Source organism: Fringilla coelebs (assembly GCF_963513975.1).
Source record: "Fringilla coelebs genome assembly, chromosome: 2".
NCBI classification, from domain to species: Eukaryota; Metazoa; Chordata; class Aves; order Passeriformes; family Fringillidae; genus Fringilla; species Fringilla coelebs.
The window spans coordinates 60,070,617-60,091,919 of record NC_140029.1 but is presented as its reverse complement, the minus strand read 5'-3'; the positions used below and the strand labels follow the sequence as shown (position 1 = coordinate 60,091,919).

General features: G+C 36.5%; 1 protein-coding gene across 2 annotated transcripts in view; it reads right to left on the bottom strand.

Annotated features, from left to right (window-relative positions):
- NAA16 (N-alpha-acetyltransferase 16, NatA auxiliary subunit) overlaps window positions 1-21,303 on the bottom strand; it is a 64,283-nt gene that overhangs the window by 17,376 nt on the left and 25,604 nt on the right. The window contains exons 8-9 of one of the 2 annotated variants that reach the window (XR_014615973.1): window positions 19,508-19,603; window positions 5,651-5,822 (exon numbers count right to left, since the gene is read on the bottom strand). Coding sequence is in view for 1 of the 2 variants with exons in the window: in XM_084201166.1 (XP_084057292.1) it covers window positions 15,821-15,927; window positions 19,508-19,603 (203 nt within the window). In the remaining variant the exon portion in view is untranslated. Of the gene's footprint in view, window positions 1-5,650; window positions 5,823-15,820; window positions 15,928-19,507; window positions 19,604-21,303 lie in introns of both variants that reach the window. The other variant, XM_084201166.1, reaches the window with a different exon arrangement.

Below are 21,303 nucleotides of genomic sequence, written 5' to 3'. Positions count from 1 at the left end.
ACTTCTAAACAGCAAAGACTGTCTCTAATAAGATGATACTGCCATCTCAGAAAATAGTTTCACCTCAGCATTAAATCTACAAGCTTCTTAAATAACAGTGTCTAATACTGTACCTTGATCTTCTAATAGAATTCAATGGATTCGGTAAGTTTGAAACCCCCTTGAGCTGGAGACTCTTTCATGTGAGAAAACTTCGGCTAATCCTTCTCATAACCTCCTACAAAGGGCTAGAGGAGAAAAACTAGACAAGTTTTTCGGCAGGTGATCTAACAATGCTTCTCTTAAGCAACTTCTGGGTACTTATTCAGTACTAATTAGAGCAGATAGGTAGTGGAAAAATAAAAATTTCACAAATCTCGCCTACTCAGGTTTAATCTGTCTCAGAAAGCTCCTGAACAAAAATGTAAGAGAAGGATGACATAGAAAAATCATGCTACATTCAAAACCCATCTAGTATCAGACTGGAAAAAACAGAGTGAAAGTCTGGGTGCTTCTTATTCCCCACCTAAGCAACAGAACTCATTTGAGACATCCAATCCTGAAGTACATCAACCTTCAGTTGCAGGAAAAAGACCTGTAACATTCAGGAATTAAAATTGCCTTGGTATTACTGAGCAGGTATCTTCCAAATAGTCAGCAGCCTGAAAGTTCAAACACTAACTATATTTTGGCCCAAGGATCAGATATATTCTCTATGGGCAGGCTCTTCATTTCACGGACCGTGTTACATGGAGCATTACTTTCTGCATTTCAATATGCAGACAGTATTAAAGACAACTGTAGCACTTTCCTGCTGCCAAACTTTTCTCCCTCCTTCAAAATAAGGGAGTAATTTCACAAGAAAATCATCTTATATTGATAAAGCACTTCTACTGTTCTAGCAAAAGGACATCTATTGCAGAAAAGCCCAGAAAAGAGGGAAAACAGCTGGGAGGAGGGGACACCCTTTATGAACTTGCTCATCCTCCACAGGATGAAGGTATTCCATGCTGTAAAATAAACAGGACAATTCCTAAAACAGATGTTCTCTAATCTGGAATCTGATAATCTCACTCAGATAGCAGGCAGCTTCTTATGATTTGAAGTGCTGATATGGGTGGTCTTCATCACTGGGAAGATAGGATTTTTCAGGTGGTTCTGAAGCTGTGGAGCTGGAGAAGGACTGCAGAAACCAAACTGCAAAGGCAGTATTTCTTCATGTTGCATTTTCACTTCACATTTTTCACAAAATGATGCTAACAGTGGAAAAAAAAACATGTGTTCTTGCCCTTCAAGGAAAGGTTATGTCATTCGTCCTTGAAAATTGGAATTAAACAACCTTTCTACTTAAATAGAGAATTCTCAACAGAGAATCTGCGGATCTTTCCTGAAGAAAACTTGTTTCTTGCAGATAATGCATGGTGCTGACAATATTGGTCCTGCTGGTCACAGAAATTGATACCAAAGCAGCACTTGCTTTATCATCAGCAAATCAAATATCTCTGAATCAAATGAGAACTTATTTTTGAAAGACCAACTCCTTCAGATGCAAAAACTCCAATAACGGAAAACTAAGTCTCAAAGCTGAACACATCAATTGCTAAGTCTACATCTCAAAGTACAACTGAATTTTTCCAGCATCTCCCTTCACTGGCTTTGCCATTAGTGGTGCTGGAAGTGAAAGCTTTCTGGTTCCACAAGAATAGTATTCTTTATTGAGGAATATGGAGTTTTGTTGAGTTTGTGACACTGCTTTTCCAGCCCAGCAGAAGCAACATCCATTAAACTTATGCCTATTTGTCACTCCTATGCCTATTTGAGAAACTGAAAAATAGCTGTACTTACCAAAATAACTAAACCCCCTATATCTAGTATCTCCATATCAATGGATAGAGATATTTAGAAACCATTTGCAAATGGCTTTGCTACAGAGTACCCAAAGGAAACTGATGTTGTGCAACTTCAAAATAGTCAGTCCTCATATCTAGAAAAAAATGGGATACCAACAGACTGAATGACAAACAGCCTTTTAAGTATTATCCTTGTGCCAGAAAACCATATTGACATTAACAGAAAGTCCTTATGACCAAATTAGGAATATCTTCCACAACACAAAGAAACATCTACTGCATGCCCTGAGGCAATACTCTAAATGCCTCTTGGGAAATGGAGAAGCAACAATAAAAACAGTCCACAAGAGTCCTATGTCAATACTTGAAGTCTTTGCCACAACAAGATTTTACCTAAGAGTGTTAAGAAGGTGCATGAAGAGGCATCAGTCTCACATCATGCAGAAGTTGTATCAGTACACGCTGAGTTACACTTATGAGCTTAGCACCAAATAAATTAAGACTGAAGAAATACAATGCAGTTGCTAGCTCAGAGTTCTGGAGAAGGCCTTTGATGACAACATTTTGAAAAGGGTTTGCAGCTGGTCTGTGGCACACCAAATCAAGCCTTTCTTGAGCTTTCTCCAGTATCAGTCCGTTTCTGAGACAGTGCTAATCATTCAAACACACACAAAGCCAGCCAACACAGCACAGCTGAACCCACAAGAAATGAACTCTCCCACTATAATAAGAAGGTTCCTTGTTCTTCTTTTGATTCTACGGTCTTCACACCATTCTAAACTGAACCTTCCCCAGAAACAGCTTAGCACTAGAAAAAGCTCTGACACAATGACAGCACAAATAAGAATGCCTCCTGCTGCTCACAGAGACACTTTCATAGTCTTCCTGGAAAGGGTTACTTGATTGCTTGTGATGGAGGAGCCAGACATGCAGCCTGGCAAGGAACTCGTGCTCCCTTCTTGAAAAGGGTCTCTGGAAACACTCTGATGGAGGATCCCAGGTTCAGATTCAGTTAAGCTCTCCCTATATGGCAAATCTGCAATCTGAAGTTGCTATCCCTAAAAATGCTGATGCTTAGATGTGAATTTTCAGGCCTGCAGAAATACTTAAGAATGGTAGCAAAAGGCGCACTTCTGATAATCTCTATCTAGCATGACCCCATCACATGATTAACGGTGTATCAATCCAGGGCACTTTGACCATGGATCGCATTCTGGATGGAAAAGGGAAGGAAGTTTCAAATAAAGAAGCTGTGAATAGATTTAAAAAAAAACAAAGAACCAAAAAACAAAACAAAAAAAACCCCAAAAAAACCCAACCAAAACCAAACAAAAACCCAGAAAACCCCAAAAAACAACTCATAAATTCAATTAACTACACGGGGGGAAGGAGGAAAGGTAAGTAAATGGAAGTAAAACTTCAGTTTACTGAAGTAAAACACTTCAGTTTTCTGAAGTGTTTTACTACAGGCTAATGAAGACAAGAATCATCTTCATCTATAGCCATGAGGTGATTGGCATGAACTGAGATCTACTTTTTATCCAGACAAAGAACAAAACATACCAAACACGAGCCAGTGTGCTCTGCACAAAAGGTCTGAGTTCATGCTCTCCCAATGTAATCCACACAGGAAGGTATTTATGGGCAGCCACCTAAAAAGTTGCATTTCCTACGACTTATTATAATTCTATATAAATTAATATCTAAGATTACAGTATCTATAAGCTTAGAAAATTTAGAGAAGAACAAAAAAAAAAAAACAAAACTCTGCAGCAAGGCTCAGACTGATTGATTTTGATTGCTTTTTTAAGCAACATTTCTCTATTATTTAAAAAATGCCACATCTACCAGCTTTCAAGTATAAGATATTAACATTGAGATTTATCAGTGTAAAAAGTAAAAGGTGTAGGGTCTGCAAATGACTATTTCCATTTTTAGTCATGGCAGCTATACACTAACTTACTTGCAACTGCTTCCTTTGTCTCACCTGAAAAGTTTCTGCTCCACAACTTTTTATATAGCAGACAAAGCTTTCCCCCACTCAATGTGGTATGAACAAGCCCACAGAAAATATTCAAATAAATTACTCCAATTGTGAAAGTCTAGTCAGCCTCATACAGGCAACTTCCATTGCTTGCACATTAGGCTAACATCTGAATGCAATAAAAAAAAGTCACAATCAAAAAATATTCTACAACCTTCACACCACGAAAATCAAACCAGAAAACAGGACAAGCACAACTTGTCCTTTATTTAACACAAGTCACCTTAAATTTCATGTTTATCTTTGACATATACAGATATCAAGGATGTAGCTTTACTGTTTTGTGTAAAACCCTATTAAATAGTTGCTTTAAAACTAACAGCAATTCACATGTAGGTACATCTCTATTTTTAAATTTATTCAACTGAGCCATCAATACTCCCTTCTGCTTCCCTGAGTGAACCATTTTTAAACGTGTGCATATGCTTATGTTACACAGGGAAAGAGAAAAATACGTAAACTGCAGTAGAACATACATCTTATGGTATCATGATTAGTCACTAACTTCAGCAGCTCTCAGTGTATGGTGGTTAAGCAGACATTTACTCTCAGGAACTTTGCCACAGAGCTACCAGCTTGTAAGGACGGGTTAACTACAAAGCAGTAATTTTGCACTACCATATTTAAAACCACTGGTGTCCATTGTTGCTAGCACTGCTAACAGCTAATCTTGAAATAAAACAAGTGATACTTTTTCTTGTGTCAATAGCACAAATGAACACACAGGCTATCAGAAACACTAAACTCCAGAAGAAAATCTTCCTCCATTTATCTAAGTGAGTTCTAGTTTGCATTTGCATTCAAAAAATAACTTGTAACAGCTATTCTGGATGCTTGCTCTCGTGAAGCAACATGCCCCTAAAAATAATGCCATGTACAAGCATAATCAATTGGAAAATGTATAGCAGCTGTAGTATAATACAAATACAAATTCAGACTACACCAATACTCTTAAGATGACACTGTGGTCATGACACAACTTATTTAATGAGAATCTGGTTTTCTGAAAACTTTTGGACAAGTCTGGAGACTGCACTAAAGAAGGCAAAACATGAGCAAAACATCAGTAGGAGCAATCATGAGCAGAGATATCGAGAGCATTTCTTGTGAGTCTCCAAATGGGTTAATCCCAATATAGACCACTCAAACTAAAAAAGCTCCCTTGATAAAATAGTTCATAAATCAACTGCTACACCTGTCAGCTCCTGGCATACATGTTACCTCACAGACCTAAACTGTCAGCCATCAGCATGTTTTACACTACCCATTCTCACTGCAGAGTGGTAGCACTGTATTCTTGCCGTACGTAAAATGACATTTCCAAGCCTGCTCCTTCTTCTACTTATTTTCAAATATTTCCTTACTCCTCCTTATGATCCAGCAGCACAATACAAATGCTATCTTTCACTATGAATGTACCCAGCCAGATCCTGGGTAAGTCCACTTACGAGATCACCCCTCCCAGAATTTTAACTCAAAGACACTACTTCCTAGCACTTGAAATTATGGAGACAGTATAAACAAAGGGCTGTCCTTGGTTAATCTTTCAGAACTATTTCTTCTTAAAATCCAGAGTTTCCTAACAGAACTAATGTTTTTTACTTCCTTATGTAATCCACCAATAATCTGCAGAGAACATCTAACTAAAATAAAAACAAAATAAAAATCAACCAACAGTGGCAACTTGCTTTATATGGCTTTAGCTTTCCACATTAAGGAAGAAATATACCTTCTTTCCAGAAAGGTTAAAGAAAGATCTTCACTGAAGACAGCCTACCTTCCTGTGTAGACAGTCTTACACCTTTTTTTGAGACTGTTGTTTCTGATGTTTCTTCCAGCCAGACATTTTCTGTCATCCAGTATTTCCTCACAATCTCCATGATTTTAGATACTCAGAAAAAGGGCACATGTGCACTAATGTCGAGCTTCAATGGAACCAACCAATGCACCTGCAACACAATCGACGTAAACCTTGATGTTGACTAATTGAAGATCTTCACTCTTTGGATTTTTTATCTCATGGATACAGAGACCAGCATGTATGGGGAACCAAAGAGGATTTCTAAGCATTGATCAAGTACAAAGAGTATTTTCTGGGGAGGAGGTGAGGGTAGCACTTCAAGATCCATTTCTTGTGAGGAAGAGTAACAAATGAGGCTCTTCACAGATATTTCTAATACATCTGGACTGTCGCTGATAGAATGTGAAAATTACTTTATCTCATGTAATTGCTCATACTTCAGGTTATTATCTTCCAGCAGAAACATTCGGCCAAGAGCCACAGTTACATTCACCCTGGGCAGTAACTTTGTATAAACATCAAAACTCATAATAATAAAGTGGCACTCCTAAATCTTAGTTTTTGCTTCTCAAACATACACAGCCTACAGCTTATTCCTGACATAAGAATTATACCAACTATGCAAATTTTATTCAAGCAGAAAGATATCAGTAGGATGTCATTTAGTCAAGTACTCTTGCTAACTAGAAGCTAAAAAAAAAAACTGATGAAAAGATTTAATAATCTTCCATGTTATACAGTAGGCTTTTTAAATTATAAGTTTTACATAACTCAAGGAAACTCAGGAAAAATGGCTATACTTTGCTGATATCAGTATTTTTATAATAACAAACTTCAGATGCTACAACAAAAAGCAAAGTATAAAAGCTATGAAACCACTTGTCACATAAAAGAAAAGCCCAGCAGCTAGATAGAAAATCTCTTTGCCTGCACAGGAGACTAAGACACCCACATCACAGCACTTAAATTTACACACAGACTGTATCATGTTGAGACATTTTCCTTGTAAATGCTCCATCTTTCTCAGCATATAAAAACCCCCATAAATACAGTCACATTTCAAAACTTTTCATTCACATAGTAGTAGTTAAGTTGATTATTCCAAAAAGTCTCAACAAATGATGAAAATTAAATTCCTCATACCATTACAGAAATATCAACTATAAGTTAAAAAAAAATCTACTATATTTATATTTTTAAAAGTTGTGTTTTAAGTAACATTTCAAAGTTGCAGAGGAAAGCAGGTTGTCTTGTTAATAAAAGCCCCAAAACACAACCCCGTAAGTGTCTTTATGTTGCATGAAGTTTTTTTTAATAGCTTCCCTGCTATCCTCCCATGTATCTCTCCTGCATAGAATTCACTGTAATTAGCCACCTACAATTCTTACTACATGGTCTTTGGTTAAAAGACACAAAGACCAGAAATTCACTTTAAAATACATGTTACCTCCAAGTATGTTTATGAATTGATGACGCAAAAAACTTAGCGTTTTATGGCAAGATCAAGAATATCAAGTGAATGAATCTCTAATGTCAATATGAGAACTACATGCCTTAAATGTTCTTAAGAAACTACTTTTTTTCAGAAATAACTACAATTCTTCAAAACACACTATCATAACTGGCCCCACGGAAGCACCTCTCATAGATTTTTTTTTTTTTAATCATGTCTGTGGACTTTCCAAATTAGGACAGCTAGCATTTTTTATTTTTGCATGTTTAAGCCATGCATCTTTTCAAGTTTGGCATTGCAGAAATGCTTGGTTGAGCAACTCCACTTTTAGCTTTTTAGCACAACATACAAAGAAAAAAACTGAGTACAGATCTAAAGCTGTACAGACTCAGACACTGGTACTCAAACACTTGCACTGTTCTTTCAGCAAAAATGGCAGGGTGGAACAGACAATTGGGAATGTGAACTACTCTGTCTGCAAGTCAGGCTTAGATAATCCATTCTGAATTGCATGAGAGACTCATAAATCATCTCTCTAAGAACATAATCTGCTGGAGTCCTATAAATTCTGTGTCTTTTATTCTCCCCTTCAAAATACACAGTATAGAAAGAGCGAGAACTCTTCTGGTGCAGAATTTCTATATATTAAAACTCCAATATGAGGATGACAGCTCATGGGACTTGTTTTATCACCTGCCATAAAGCAAGCTATTTTTTGGGCAAAAGGCTATCTTCTCTTTAAATACAGAGCATTGTAGTTGTCACTGTAGATCACAGTAAGGCACCAGGTACTGGCAACAGTAGATACAGGTAATAAGTCCTGCTGTCCAAAGCACAGCACCTCATTAACAACCTCATATATGACATCTGTCAAGCCTTAGACAACTGCACCACTGAGCACCTCCCAACAGCTGCACACTTACAGAGCACATCAAGGGTGGGGGCAACACCACACTGACCCCACCAATGTCACACCAACAGTCCCACTGGCATAATGCTACCAACACCAGCAGGTTTGCTAGAAGAAACTGACTCCATCAGGAGAAACCTACTCAGTGAACATGAGCTATCCCACCTGAGAAATTAATCTGGATGTAATTATGACTTTATTAGACTTTTATTAGTATTTTGTCCTCCACTTTTCCTTCATCATCTAGATGAGGGCAAACTTGCATTTCAGTGAGCATCTACAACAGCCTGGCAAAATGATTGCTGATTTCTAAGCTTGAAGTATTCTTTACACAGCTCTTTTTCTTTAATTGAGACTACAAGCAGATGATCACTGACAAAATACCAAATGCACAACACTTTCTATTAGAATTTGCACTGTGAAATTTTGCAGAAATAAAGACAGATACCATATGTGCCACTTAGAGAGCTCCAAACTCAAGGCTGATGAAGGACTGTATGGAAACAATCATATGTGATCTGCAGATCACATCCTCAGCCTAACCCCACTGCACTCTTGAATAAACAACCTGTTCTTTGGCCTACCTTGAAGCATTAGCTTCATGTGCTTCACGTGACCTGTGGCGAACCATGCATTTACTCACATTTAACATAAACCTAATGTGGGTCTGCAGTTACTCAGCTGTGTTTTGAAGTTAATCCATTTCCAAAAGACAGATTCTGTGACAAGTTTTTTCCTTTTGTGAATAGCCTGAAGCAAGAAATTCTAGGAAGTGATTACGGCTCTCCTGGCAAATGGATATAAAAATCACAGCTGGAGATTCCAAATTGCAGTATGTGGATTAGGGATCTCAGTGCTTCTGTATACAGGCATTCATGCATATCAGCATGTCAGTCTTTACTGTGCCTTTCTACACTGTTTGCTGTAGTATCTCAGTACTGCCACACTTACATAAAAGGCACTTGCCCCAGCATCGCAGCAGCAGTTCAGACAAGCTTGCCTGTTGGCAAGTAAATGGCAACAAGCTGGTCTTGGACTTGCAGGTAAAACACAGTAAGAAGATTAAGAATCATGAAGGTTTGAAGAGACTTCTACAAACTGCCTAGTCCAATCCCTTGTTACAGAACAGGGACAGCTGAAGCAGACTATTCCTGGCCATCTCCAGGAAGGCAACTTCACTACCTCTCACCAACCTGTTCTTATGTTTGACAACCTCTGTGACAATTGTGTCTTTTCTTTTGCGCAAATATTCTCTTGTATTTTAATTCATGCATATAATACCTTGTCTCTGAGCACCCATGAGAAGCATCTGCCTTGTCCGTTTTCATTCTTGCCTTCAGTTAGTTACATACACAACATTCCATCTAAGCCTTCTCTTCACCAGGCTGAACTAAGTCACTACACAAAGATGTTCCCCACTACTGGCCCCACTGTTACCTACTTGGGGACACCAGCTGGAGTTCATGCAGCAGATGACAACACTGAGCCTGGCAGTTCAGTTTTCAGTACAAATTATTGTCTACTAAGGTGTACTTCAGCACGTTGTCTGTGTTACCACAGATGGTGCCAAAAAGCCTTGCTAATACACAGGATCAACTGCTGTCCCCTTGTATACTGAGATAATTTCCTTACAGAAGGCTATTAAGTTAATCAGGCATGAATTCCCCATCATAAATCCATCCTACCTACTGTCCTCTGTGTGTTTTGGTAATGGTTTCCAGGATTATTTGTCTTATCAGCTTCACTGGCTCATAGCTCCTCAGATCCTCCTTTTTGTACTTGAAAACAGGAGACATTCACTCTTCCTCCAGACCTTAGCAAACTTCATTCATCATGATGATCTCTCAAAGACTGAGTAGAAGTGCAATTACATTGTCTAGCTCTGCTAAGAGTTGGAGATGCATCCCAATCAAGTTTGATGTGCTTATCCAGTGTGTTTAGACATTCTATCCTCCAGTACCAAGATGTGTGCATTTAAGAAAGCAATTAAAGTGACACCCATATACCCTCAAAAATCACAAAAGTGGTGTACATTCTCTGCTGCCTTGAGATACCAAACTTGATACTTCATCAGCAACTCTTAGAAGACTACCAGAAGATTTACCAGAAGTGTCGAGCTTGAAATAAGAATCTTGTTAGAAGTGATGACAAAAAACAGCATCATGGGAGGTGCTTTGAATTTTACTTGATTCTGTCTCATGAAGTGTGAAGTTGTATTTCCTTTTGTTTGCTACTTTTAGCAAACAGCATTACAGCAAAGTTGTCAATGAAGTCACTGACAATTGCTATCTTCTCCTTCTCCTTGATATATAACAGGAATCCACTCTTGTACATGTAAAAGAATAAACACATGCATCATCAAGACAGCACTACATGCACCAACTAGGCATCAGCTGAGCAACGCACTGCTGTTGTGTTGTATGCAGTCAATTACAGAATGCATGCAGGTGCCTTAATTGAGTCTCCTGATTTAAAAAGTATCCTATCAGAGGAGCAAAAGAGTCCTAAAAGATGAAAAGATTAATATCACCATAACCAGTGTGTGTCTTGGTGCTAGCAGATATGAAGATGCCAAGCTGAGATGGTAAAAGAAACTTAAAGTACCTGCTTGGGACAGGTCTTCCTCCCAGGAAGATAAGGCACATCAATTAAAGCCACAGATGCAATACATGAAGAGTAAAGTTTAAACTGCAGATTTAGTGTCAACACCACCATGACGGTGTTTATCACAGAGTGCTTTGCCTCTACAGACAACTCTTACCCCAGAATTCTTCCATTTTATCATAGAAATTATCTAAATGAAGTTAACTTGGGGGGAAAAGGTCCGAGAAACAAAGAAACAAATATGGAATGAACTTAGAGAGTTTTGTAGAGCAGCAAGACATTCACAAGGTTCCCTCAGGAAGTCTTAAACAATAGGCAGAACCAAGAATGTGTTTCAAGGGGAATGATAAGAAAAGGCAAAGGCTGGTATCTGAGAAGTTGACCAAACTCAAGATTAGGTGAGAGAAATTAATATCAAGCTCAGAACACAAGTTCTTCAACACTAGTAACACTGTAGAGGAAGCTCTCAGATCTTGTTCAGATCAGCCATTTCCTTTCTCCAAACCTTATGGGTGAGTAGAATCTGGTGCAATGCTTTTTACATTTGTGAACTTCGCCTTTATGCAACCAGACTCATTTACACTACTTCATTATAACCAAGGGTTTTCACGTTTAAAAAGCCTCAGGCTGCCATATAACGAATAGAAGGAAAGCATAGCTAATTTCTTCACAACGTACAGTGAATGTACAGTTTCAAGAATCATCTGAAACCAAGTGGTACTGATGAACATTATACGTCAAGTATTTTTTTTTAACCCAAAGCCATCAAGACAGTGTTCCATCAAATGATTTCTCTAATATTTTGCACATAAAAAGTGATCTATGACTGAGTATCAGCAATGATGTACCGCTGAATATAGTCTAGATGATATCATAAATTTCCTTTGAATGAGACACTGGAAAATAGTGTAAGACTGAGTCCAGCAGTCTCTATCAGCCTCCAACTGACCTTGCCTTCAGTTTGAAAGACATGGAATCTGGCTGTGTACCAGTGTAGCATGTTAGGAAGTGATTAGTGCATGCCTTTGGTATCTACAAACAGGGAGTACAGCAACAATTATCACTTGAGAAATAACTTGAACTCTTTACATCCTAACTCTTTTTACTCTTTTTCATGCACATAACCTGTACAAAATCACTTGCCAATATTACAAAAAAAGTAAGTAGACATTGACTCAAATGGCCTTTGTCCAATATCATCCTGCAACTCAATGCCCCTCTCCTTATTCCAATATCAGAGTAATTTTATGCTACAGCATGGTATAGAACTGGACTCAGAATACTGAACAGCTGGCATGATTTTTTAACTTTTTTTTTTGTATTTTATATTATTTGCAGTATTTTCATAATCAAAAGTTCTATCCACAGCACAATACATTGGTCAAGTTAAAATGACAGTACAGTTTCTAGGCAAAAGAAAATTGTTAGCTTCTTTTCTTATGGCTTCTGACCCTTCAGCCTGCACTACTTATGTCTCCTCCAGTCTAGGTGGTTTGACAAAGAAAAAGAAACAGTAAAAAAGCAAACCAGTTCACATGCTACTTTATTGCATTAGCATAACAGCACAAAGCCTGAAGAAATCACAACCTAATCTGAAGAGCTTTGAAGGATTAAACCATGTCTTGTGCAACTCCCTTTTAAAACTATGCAGAAAAACGTTCAGATCACCGACTTGCAAGCAGTGATGGACCACAAAGTCCGAAACTGGGTCTCGCTGCAAAAGCATGCACAGTAATTTACAGCAAAGCCAGTTTAATACCTTCTACACATCAGGTTCTGTAGTTCTTTAAAATCTGCTTTAACATAATCTTCAGTGGGTTAGCAACTTCCTCCTAAGAAGAAGTTCCTTCTAAGAGGCAACAGTATTGCTGGGAGCGCTGAAATCCAGCACCACCTGTCCCAGGTTTCACCACACCATCTCTGTTACTTTCTCAAACATCAAAGTTTCACAGTTACCAAATCTTGAAGCTTCCTTTTCAACCCAATTGTGCAGTCAAATATAAGCCTTTGCACATCACAAACTGAACACAAGTCCAACACACATATAATTTTTTCTGCTCCAGAATTACAGGAAAGGCATAGATTGCATATTGCAATAGGAAGCATATTTTAACTCATTAGAGACTTATTTATTAAGGAATGATTTACCTCAAAACAAGTCTTTGAGCATACATAGAGCTTTGTTGCTTTTTGGCAGTCTGTCTTTATTGAACATATTTCAGATTCTCACATCTTTGGTTGCTGAAAGAAAGTTTCTTCCAGCAATAACCTTAAGATTACTTTTTTAATGAAACAAACAGCTTTACATTTCCTACTTACAGCGCCCTTCTGAGACTTCACCCAAAGGATCTTAAACAGTTCTACTTGCACTGTGAAGGAAGATTAAAACCACCTTTCCTACTTAATCAAAGTAAGGCTCATTCTTTTATGAAGAGCAAAGTTGTAATCCACACCCTTCATCACACCAATATTTGTACAAGTATGTAAACAAATTTCAATCCAGTAGCTGAAAAAATAACATACCATGCACCCAGGTGGCAGTGCAGTGATTTCAGTTTTATTTTTGGTAGGGCACTCATTAATTCTTTCCAGAAGCAACTGGGAAAGTTTCCTCAATGTTAGTTTCATAGATATGAAGTGCTCATGTAATAGACACCTTGGGAAGAAGCCTACCTAGCACAGCCAAAAGGCCGAGTACCATCTTACAGCAATTAAATAATAAACATTTTCCTGAACACATATAACAGATGTTTGCCTTCTCTACAGCCACCCTTTTCTTCTTGCTGTTCATGAATCATAGACCTACCTTGAGATCTAGAAAGAAGGAACTTTCTAGCCTTAAATACCAGCTCTTTCATCAAGTCTTCAAACCTATGCCACTTCAAAATCAAACCACAGTTGACTGCACCAAACTACATTTGTTTCCAAAGAAACACGGATAACTTCCCAGCTGGTAGAGAAATCAGAATTTTGCTAGGCATTTTCTAGAAGGCATAACACAATACTGACTACAATCCTCTTTCAGTCAAACTATACAAGTAATTTATGTAAGAAGCTAGTATTAAGCGCCAACTTAGATACCAAAACAGAATATTTTCCTGAAAGATGCAGCACACATTAGTTTGTCACAATTTTCTGCTCTCAACCCCTAAATTTTAGTAATTCTAAAATTAACTGTCAGGGACTAAAAGTTTCTCTTAGTTGCAAAGATTATTCTGTTACACTATAGCTATAGGTAAACCCAACTAAGTGAAATGTAAAAGACAGCCTGCTTTGGTAAGGAAATAATTTGAAATATGACAAAAATGCTTTTGCAGAAGTTAGCAGCACCAACAAATCCCAAGCATGTTTGGAAAAGGCAAAGCTCTTGATTTTAATTACTTTTTAGGATTAAGCTGGCAGTTGTGAGGAGCACTGATTTGGTATAATGAAGATGACTACCAGAAAGGAATCTTTCTGTGTAAGTTTCCCTCAAAATATGGTAGGCCTCTTTTTTAACCCATCATGTCAAAAATTAATTAAGCACTAAAAAATCTTTTCAGATGCCAAATGAGTTAATACATATCTTTCAACATCCAGATTCTTCACACTTCAAATAGCAGAGGTTAGCCTTCCCTAGCATTGACTGTGCTTCTATCTAGATATCCTGTGTATCACAATGTAAAAAATTTCAATTCCATTTCATTTACATTGATAAGTGTGCATTAGCAATAGGTGCTGTAGAAAAGTCTGTACTATACAAATACCTTCTTCTTAGCTGGGATAGAGTTAATTTGCTTTTTAGTAGCCAGTACAGCGCTGTGTTTGGAGCTTAGCATGAGTACAATGCTGATAAGACACTGATGTTTCAGTTGTTGCCAAGGTGTGCTTGCACTGAGGTGAGGACTGTCTGTCCCATGGTCTGTAAGGCAGCAGGGGCACAAGAAGCCAAGAAGGAGCACAGCCAGGACAGATGACCTGAAGTAGCCAAAAGGATATTCCATACCATACAGTGTTATGGCCAGTATATAAATGGGGGGGGAGTTGGCTGTGAGCTGTCAATCACTGCTCAGGGACGGGCAGGGCACCGGTCAGCAAATGGAAAGCAGTTGTTCTGTGCATGATTTGTTTCTCTTGAATTTTATTCTTCCCTCTCCCCTCTTCATTACAATTATTAGTATTATTATAGTTTATTTGGATTTAACATTGAAGTTAAGTCCTTATCTCAAGCCACAAGGTTTAGGTATTCCTGATTCTACTCCCCCCATCAGGCGGGGTAGAGTGAGCAAGCAGCTGCATGGTACTGAAGTTGCCAGAATGTAATAAATTCTGGTATTGCAACAACACAATACCAGAATTTAGTAAAATTATGTCAACCATGGAAAAAGTCGAAATTACAGAAGTGTACTGAAAATTTCATGTTACAACCCTAGCAAAAAAACTCTTTGAAAGAAGAATAATTTTAGTCCAAAAAAGGAGTATTCACTTCTGGTCGAAAAACTGCATCATGTATTTAGGGTTTTTCCAGATACAAACACCTCTTTGTACCTAGTCATGAATGGATTAGCATACCTATAATGTTTGTAGCAAAGATCTCAAGAGATATATCTGAAGAGACTGATCTAAATTATTCTGATTTCTACACACTTGAGTAACATGCTTTAGTTCAAAAACTTTTTTTTGGTATACCTTACTGTCAAGTTTGGAAGGAAGAATTACATTTGAAACAACAGTTCTTTTATGACACAATTACACAAAACAGAGTTTAGAAGTACAAAAAAATATACACTGAAGTTTTAGTGAAAGACTGAAAAAGGAAACAAGCCTTTGTGGAAAATACTAATGTATTCATGCAATTCAGAAATGTACATAGAACAATAGCCACCTGTAATTTTAAAAGCAATACTTCTGGTGACATCATAAACCATAAGTTGAAAGAATTCTGTAGCACTTGAACTCAAAGCACACAAAGTTAATGATCATTGATTTTTCAAGAACCTCAGTGCACTCTGCACCAATCTGACTTCAAGCATTTTGACATCAAGTGATCATTCACATATGACAAAATAGCACATTAGGGAAAAAATGTTCAACAACTCTAATTGGTAGTTTACAGGGAAAGCTAGAAAAACTCTTAGATAGTCTATTAGCAATTCAATACAGAAGACTTCATTAAAACCAAATAAATACTAAATTTTACCTTTTCTGGATTGTAATATAAAGATTTCAAAGTGGTAAACAAGGGTGGGCAGCCTTTACTGAAGTTAACCCTCAGGAACTTATCCGTTAGTTCTCTAAATTTTTCACCTAGGAACAAAAGTGTGTTTGGTTATATGTCAGTGATTGCAAGTGTTATATAAATATATGCACTAACTGCTGTGCAACTCTGGATAACAGAGCAACTGAGAAACTGCAACTGAGGGCTTTAATCTTTCCTGTTATTTAATAAGACACAAATATGCTCCAGATTAAAAAAAAAACAAAAACAAAACCACAGAGTAAAATGCTTAAGTTGCTAGTGTTAGGAGTCTGCTGGCAGACATGGTAACAGTCCTCAAACCTGCAGCCTACTGGAAAGAGAAAATATTAAGTGCTGACTACAGAGGATGCAGCAAAAGCGATTTAAACACTGAAAACACCCTATAATATTAACAATGGGGATTTTGCAAAAGCTCCATCATTGGAGGTTTTTATGAGTTAGACAAATATGTGTTAGGAGTAGAGCAGATATAAAATATCTTGATTTGAGGAAGAATAATGGATGAAATTAATCCTTTGCTACTCTTCTAATCTTATTTTTATTAGTAGGACATGACTTGTGATATGATTGTTTCTGGAATTAGAAACAAGACTCACTGTTTCAAAAATATAAGCTTCATATCAGAATCACCTGCATCAAAATATACTTCAGAAAGCTAAAAGTCTGATTCAGAAAGCTAAAAATCTGATATTGTAATTTTCAGTTAAAAATTACAATACTTGCAGTAAGTGCTACCTTTCTGTGAAATGCTGTTTTAAAAAAAAAAAAAAAAAAAAAAAAAGGGCAGTACTTTGAATACATGAAGACATCCAGCCAGGAAAATAGTTGACTTTCTTTGTTTTTTCCTATAATAAAAGTGATTGGTTACAACTGGGGGGGGGGGGGGGGGGGGGGCTCGAGGGGGTGGTGGTTGTTGTTTGGTTGGACTTTTTTTCTATTCTTTTTTTTTTTACTTTGTTTGCTTTGCCTAGGGATGAACTTTTTCCACACTTCAGTGCCTCCTCTCTTGTGGACTTCTCTAACTTTCTCAACAAGAAAATACCACACTTCATGTAATACTAAGATTCACCCATAAAACTGACAAAACTGTTGAAATAAACTTAACTTCAATAAGAACACATTAAAAATTTTATTAACAGCTTTTTTCAGATATTAAGAAAATGCAGGCACTACTGCTTTGTATACGACATTTTCATTTACTTCTATCAATTCTCAATTGTCCTACACTTACTGTTATCAGCAATCTTGCTAATAAATACTGAGACCAATGAAAGAAATTCTTGTCCTCACCTTGCTGTACTAAACCAAACTGCTGCATATAGAAACTCCCGCTACCTGTAGATGGGGATCCATGACTGGACTGTAAGCACATGCTTTACTACAGATGGATTAATTAAAATGTGTTGTCTCACAGTACAGAAACTCCCCTATATAAAGAAAAAATCCATCTCAGTTTCTCCTGTTGAATTCTTCTAATGTATTATCTCGCTGGAAGAATCATAATTTAGAATTTAGGAAAGCGAGATTCACGTGTCCCTATTTACTTACAGAAAACAACAGTTTTAAAACAAAATTTTTAAAAAAAGAAGGCACACAGCTGGGCAGCCACCTATGACAAGAAGCAGAGTTACAATTTAGTCTGAGGCACACACCTTAACACAAGAGTATAAACAAATCTAAAAATGCATGCACACACACTTGATTAGTAAAATTGACGGCAACAGCCTTCCTCCATAAAGGTGGTTTCCAGCTCGATCAAGGAGCTGATTTGTTTCAAATACAAGGTTAGGATTCAGTGCACAGCAAGGTCTGGACAAGAACCTGCCCTTTTAGCATAAGCCTGGATTTTAGAGTATTTTAATTTTTAAGAGCAATTTAATTCTGAATCAAACAGTGACAGCCATAACTGGTCAGTGACTACACTGGAACAATAACTGCATTTAATCAGAAATTCTATCCTCTTGAAACTTGCCAACATTTTTCTGTAAAGATGTTCCTTTCTACACTTTCACATTCTCACTATCAAATTTCAACCAAAAGAAATTCTTGTCTCCTGCACTTGTAAACACAGAAAATCATTTAGTAAATAGACTAATCTCTACAGGATCAAAAACAGTCAGACATTCATGCCTAATAGGCTTAATGAATAAGTCAGCAGAAACAAATTTTAATTTTGAAAAATTCTTATTTGTTATAAAATGCTGCAGAAAGCAACCAAGAGATTTTTCTTGACCAATCTAATAATGGATTTTGCTTTCATTTATCCTATTGTTACAGCATGAGCAACTAATTCTTGTTACTATACATATTTCTGTTTAAACAAACATAAGCTGTGAAACTACACTGTCAGGTGTAAGGCCACCTAGAGCAAAACACAGTGAAATTAAGTCAACAGCAAAACACACTTTTAATAGATATAAGAAACTGTTTTGCAGGTTATTTCCTTGTTTTCTGTGTTACCCTAACAATCTTATTACATATAAAAAAAACTATTACTCATCACCCAGCTTTTCAAAACTAGCTGAAATGCCTTAAAATTTGCCCCTGTATCTACAAATAAACTGAAGTATACAGGATGACAAAAGGCACAAGTGGTCACTTCTTAAGAAGCAGTTAAAATCTTTTGATTTTTACACAGGAAATGTGTATGCACATTCAGACACGAGCAACAGCAGGGGAGTGGACTAGATGCTCTGGAACATTTAAAGGTAGCAACAAATGTGGTGCTGAGCAAATGAGCTAAATTAAAAACTAACCTTAGAAATTTAAAAGCATGAGGAGGTATGTAGGGAATTTGCAACTGATCTCAAATTCCTTGACATTTGATCTCTAGCTCATGTACTTTCCAAAAGTCTTCTACTGGAATTTCAGCCACTAGACAGCTACAGACTAATTACATATTTTTATGGTATTTACAATTTCATTTAGTTTCCTTCCTTCCATTTTAGAAGAGCCAGCTTCCTATTTTAAAAAGTATGTACATATTTTCCTTCCAAAACTGAGGGTATTTGTGCACCGTATTTCAAAACAAATTTTGAAAGGGCAAAGTCACAAAGAACTTAGCTATAAAATGAAATAATTTGGGCTACATAATACCGCAGATATTTTTGTTCCTTTTCTATAAAATCAGCAGCACAAAGGTAGTTTTTGTTGTCAAATTAAGTTCTAATGGCTCTACAAGAAAGTAGGGGTACATTTTAATAGTAAAAGTATGCATATTAAAGATACAGGAGACGGTATGCATAGATATATATACTCACACCTTGAATTAAAGAGTACTATACCCTACATTTTAACTCATGATTTTTAACTTGCATAAAGTAAAAAAATTATGTATAGAAATTCCTACAATCTACATGTAGATCATTCTGTACTGTAGTTTTATCATCACAAATATCACATAGCCCATATCATCATATTTGAGTGTATGAAGCTTTCCTATTAACTCCTAAACCATAAAAGAATTATGTCTAACCCAAGAGAAATGCATACATTTGATTTCTCTACATTTTTCAAGTAGGTATTAAATGCACAAGTAGGTATTAAATACACATTAAACAGCCTGATGAAAACTGCAGAAAAAAAATAGGAAAAAAACTATTACAGAACAGATATGCAACTTATTACCTGAAACAAAGTTTAAAGGTAATCTTCTAGGTGAAACTGCTCTGGGATGTCTTTTACTAACTTCTTCATAAATCTGAAGCCTCTCTTCTAAAGTGCCTATTATCAGCAAATACAATAGATGTAAGTAACAGACATAAAAACCTATTCTTTTAAATGTCTTTAATGTTGAGAATTTAAGTGTTGAGAATTAATTGAACTAGACTCCTTATGTGGATTTGGAACAATTTTAACATTTCATGTTACTTCTTCCAGTTAATCATAAACAAAAACTGTACTGAGAACACACTGTATATATGATACACAACTACCAGCATTAATCACTCTAAGGATAAACTGTAAACAGGACCATTACCTTGCACATTCAATCAGAGCTGGAGTTTGGTTTCTTTCAGTTACATGGTCCTTCAGACACATTCACTCATTTATTACATTCATAGCTTCAATTAACCCTTTTTTCACTATGCATTCATTTCAGACACACAAAGCATTCAGAGAAACATGCTGCATTTCTAAACCATAGGTATACAGATAGCACACTATACAAGTACACCTCTATTATAGGTCCTCTGGTTGCAGCAAAACCAGAGTACAATACTGCCAGTAAGTACTGAGCACCAAAACTCTTTATACCTTAATGTTTAACAAAACTAAAGTTACTTGAAGATTTTCTGCCCACTCCTCCCCTTTCCCCCATAATATGCTTTGGAGCTCCAATGTGGTTAGAACTTAAATAACACTAATCTTTTGCTTTAAAATGCCATTTTTAATGTAAATAAAATCGATTTTGCTTAAATATTAAAAATATTAAATTCATAAAACAATTTAAAACTGAATGTTCAAATCAAGGCTACAATACACATGTATTAAATATATCTGTTTTCCTTTCATAAGAAAAACAGTTTATCTTGTCACTGAGCTCAGATGTTGGGGAAGGGGGGGGAAATCTAGTACCCAGTGTCTCCAACAGATGTAGAGTTATAAAAGTAATGCTAAAATATTGTTTGGACTGGAACTAAAGCATATAAAAGCCCTAATTGAAGTCACAAGTTGGAGCTCCAGAACTTACCATGGGGGAGGAAATAGTCCTAAGACCACCTAAAAAATAAAGTAGCATTATTAGTTTTATAGAATTAGTACAGTTTTAGTCTACATAGGATTTTAATATGTCAAAAACTATGGGACTGGTTCTTTGTTAAAAACTACATGCTTTTGTCGACATATTTGTTGTATCAGAGAGAATAACTGAGTTCCTGGGTAGCTTAATTTCTGAGACAATAACCATGTGATTCAACTCTATGGATTCACCAGGAAGACCACTCAAAGAGCAACACTACACTCTGAATATACATAAATTATTTAATTTTCATTACCCAATCACTAGCTGTATTCTCAGACCTCATGAGACCTAATGGTAAAACTTTCTAGAAGAAAGTTGGTTAAGAAATGTAATGTAGCTATAATATCTACAAATAAAATAATTGTGAGCTTATGATTTATGATGTCATCAGAATAATTCCAATAAACTTTCACTAATTAGTGAAAAGATAAATGCAAAGAAACCATTCCTGTATAAATGTAAACACTCTGGAAAGTTATCACTGCAAAACACTTAATATAGCATAAATAGTTGCAATATTGTAGTTTTGAAAAATGAGCTATTTTTTCTGGAAAAACACAATACCAGAAAGATGAGCTGGGATTGAAGTAACAAAGGCGTTAACACATTTATCACCTTTACCGTCTAAAGTGCCAACTTAAAAAAAAATAGGAAAAAAAGGCATTTTTTTCAGATGGTC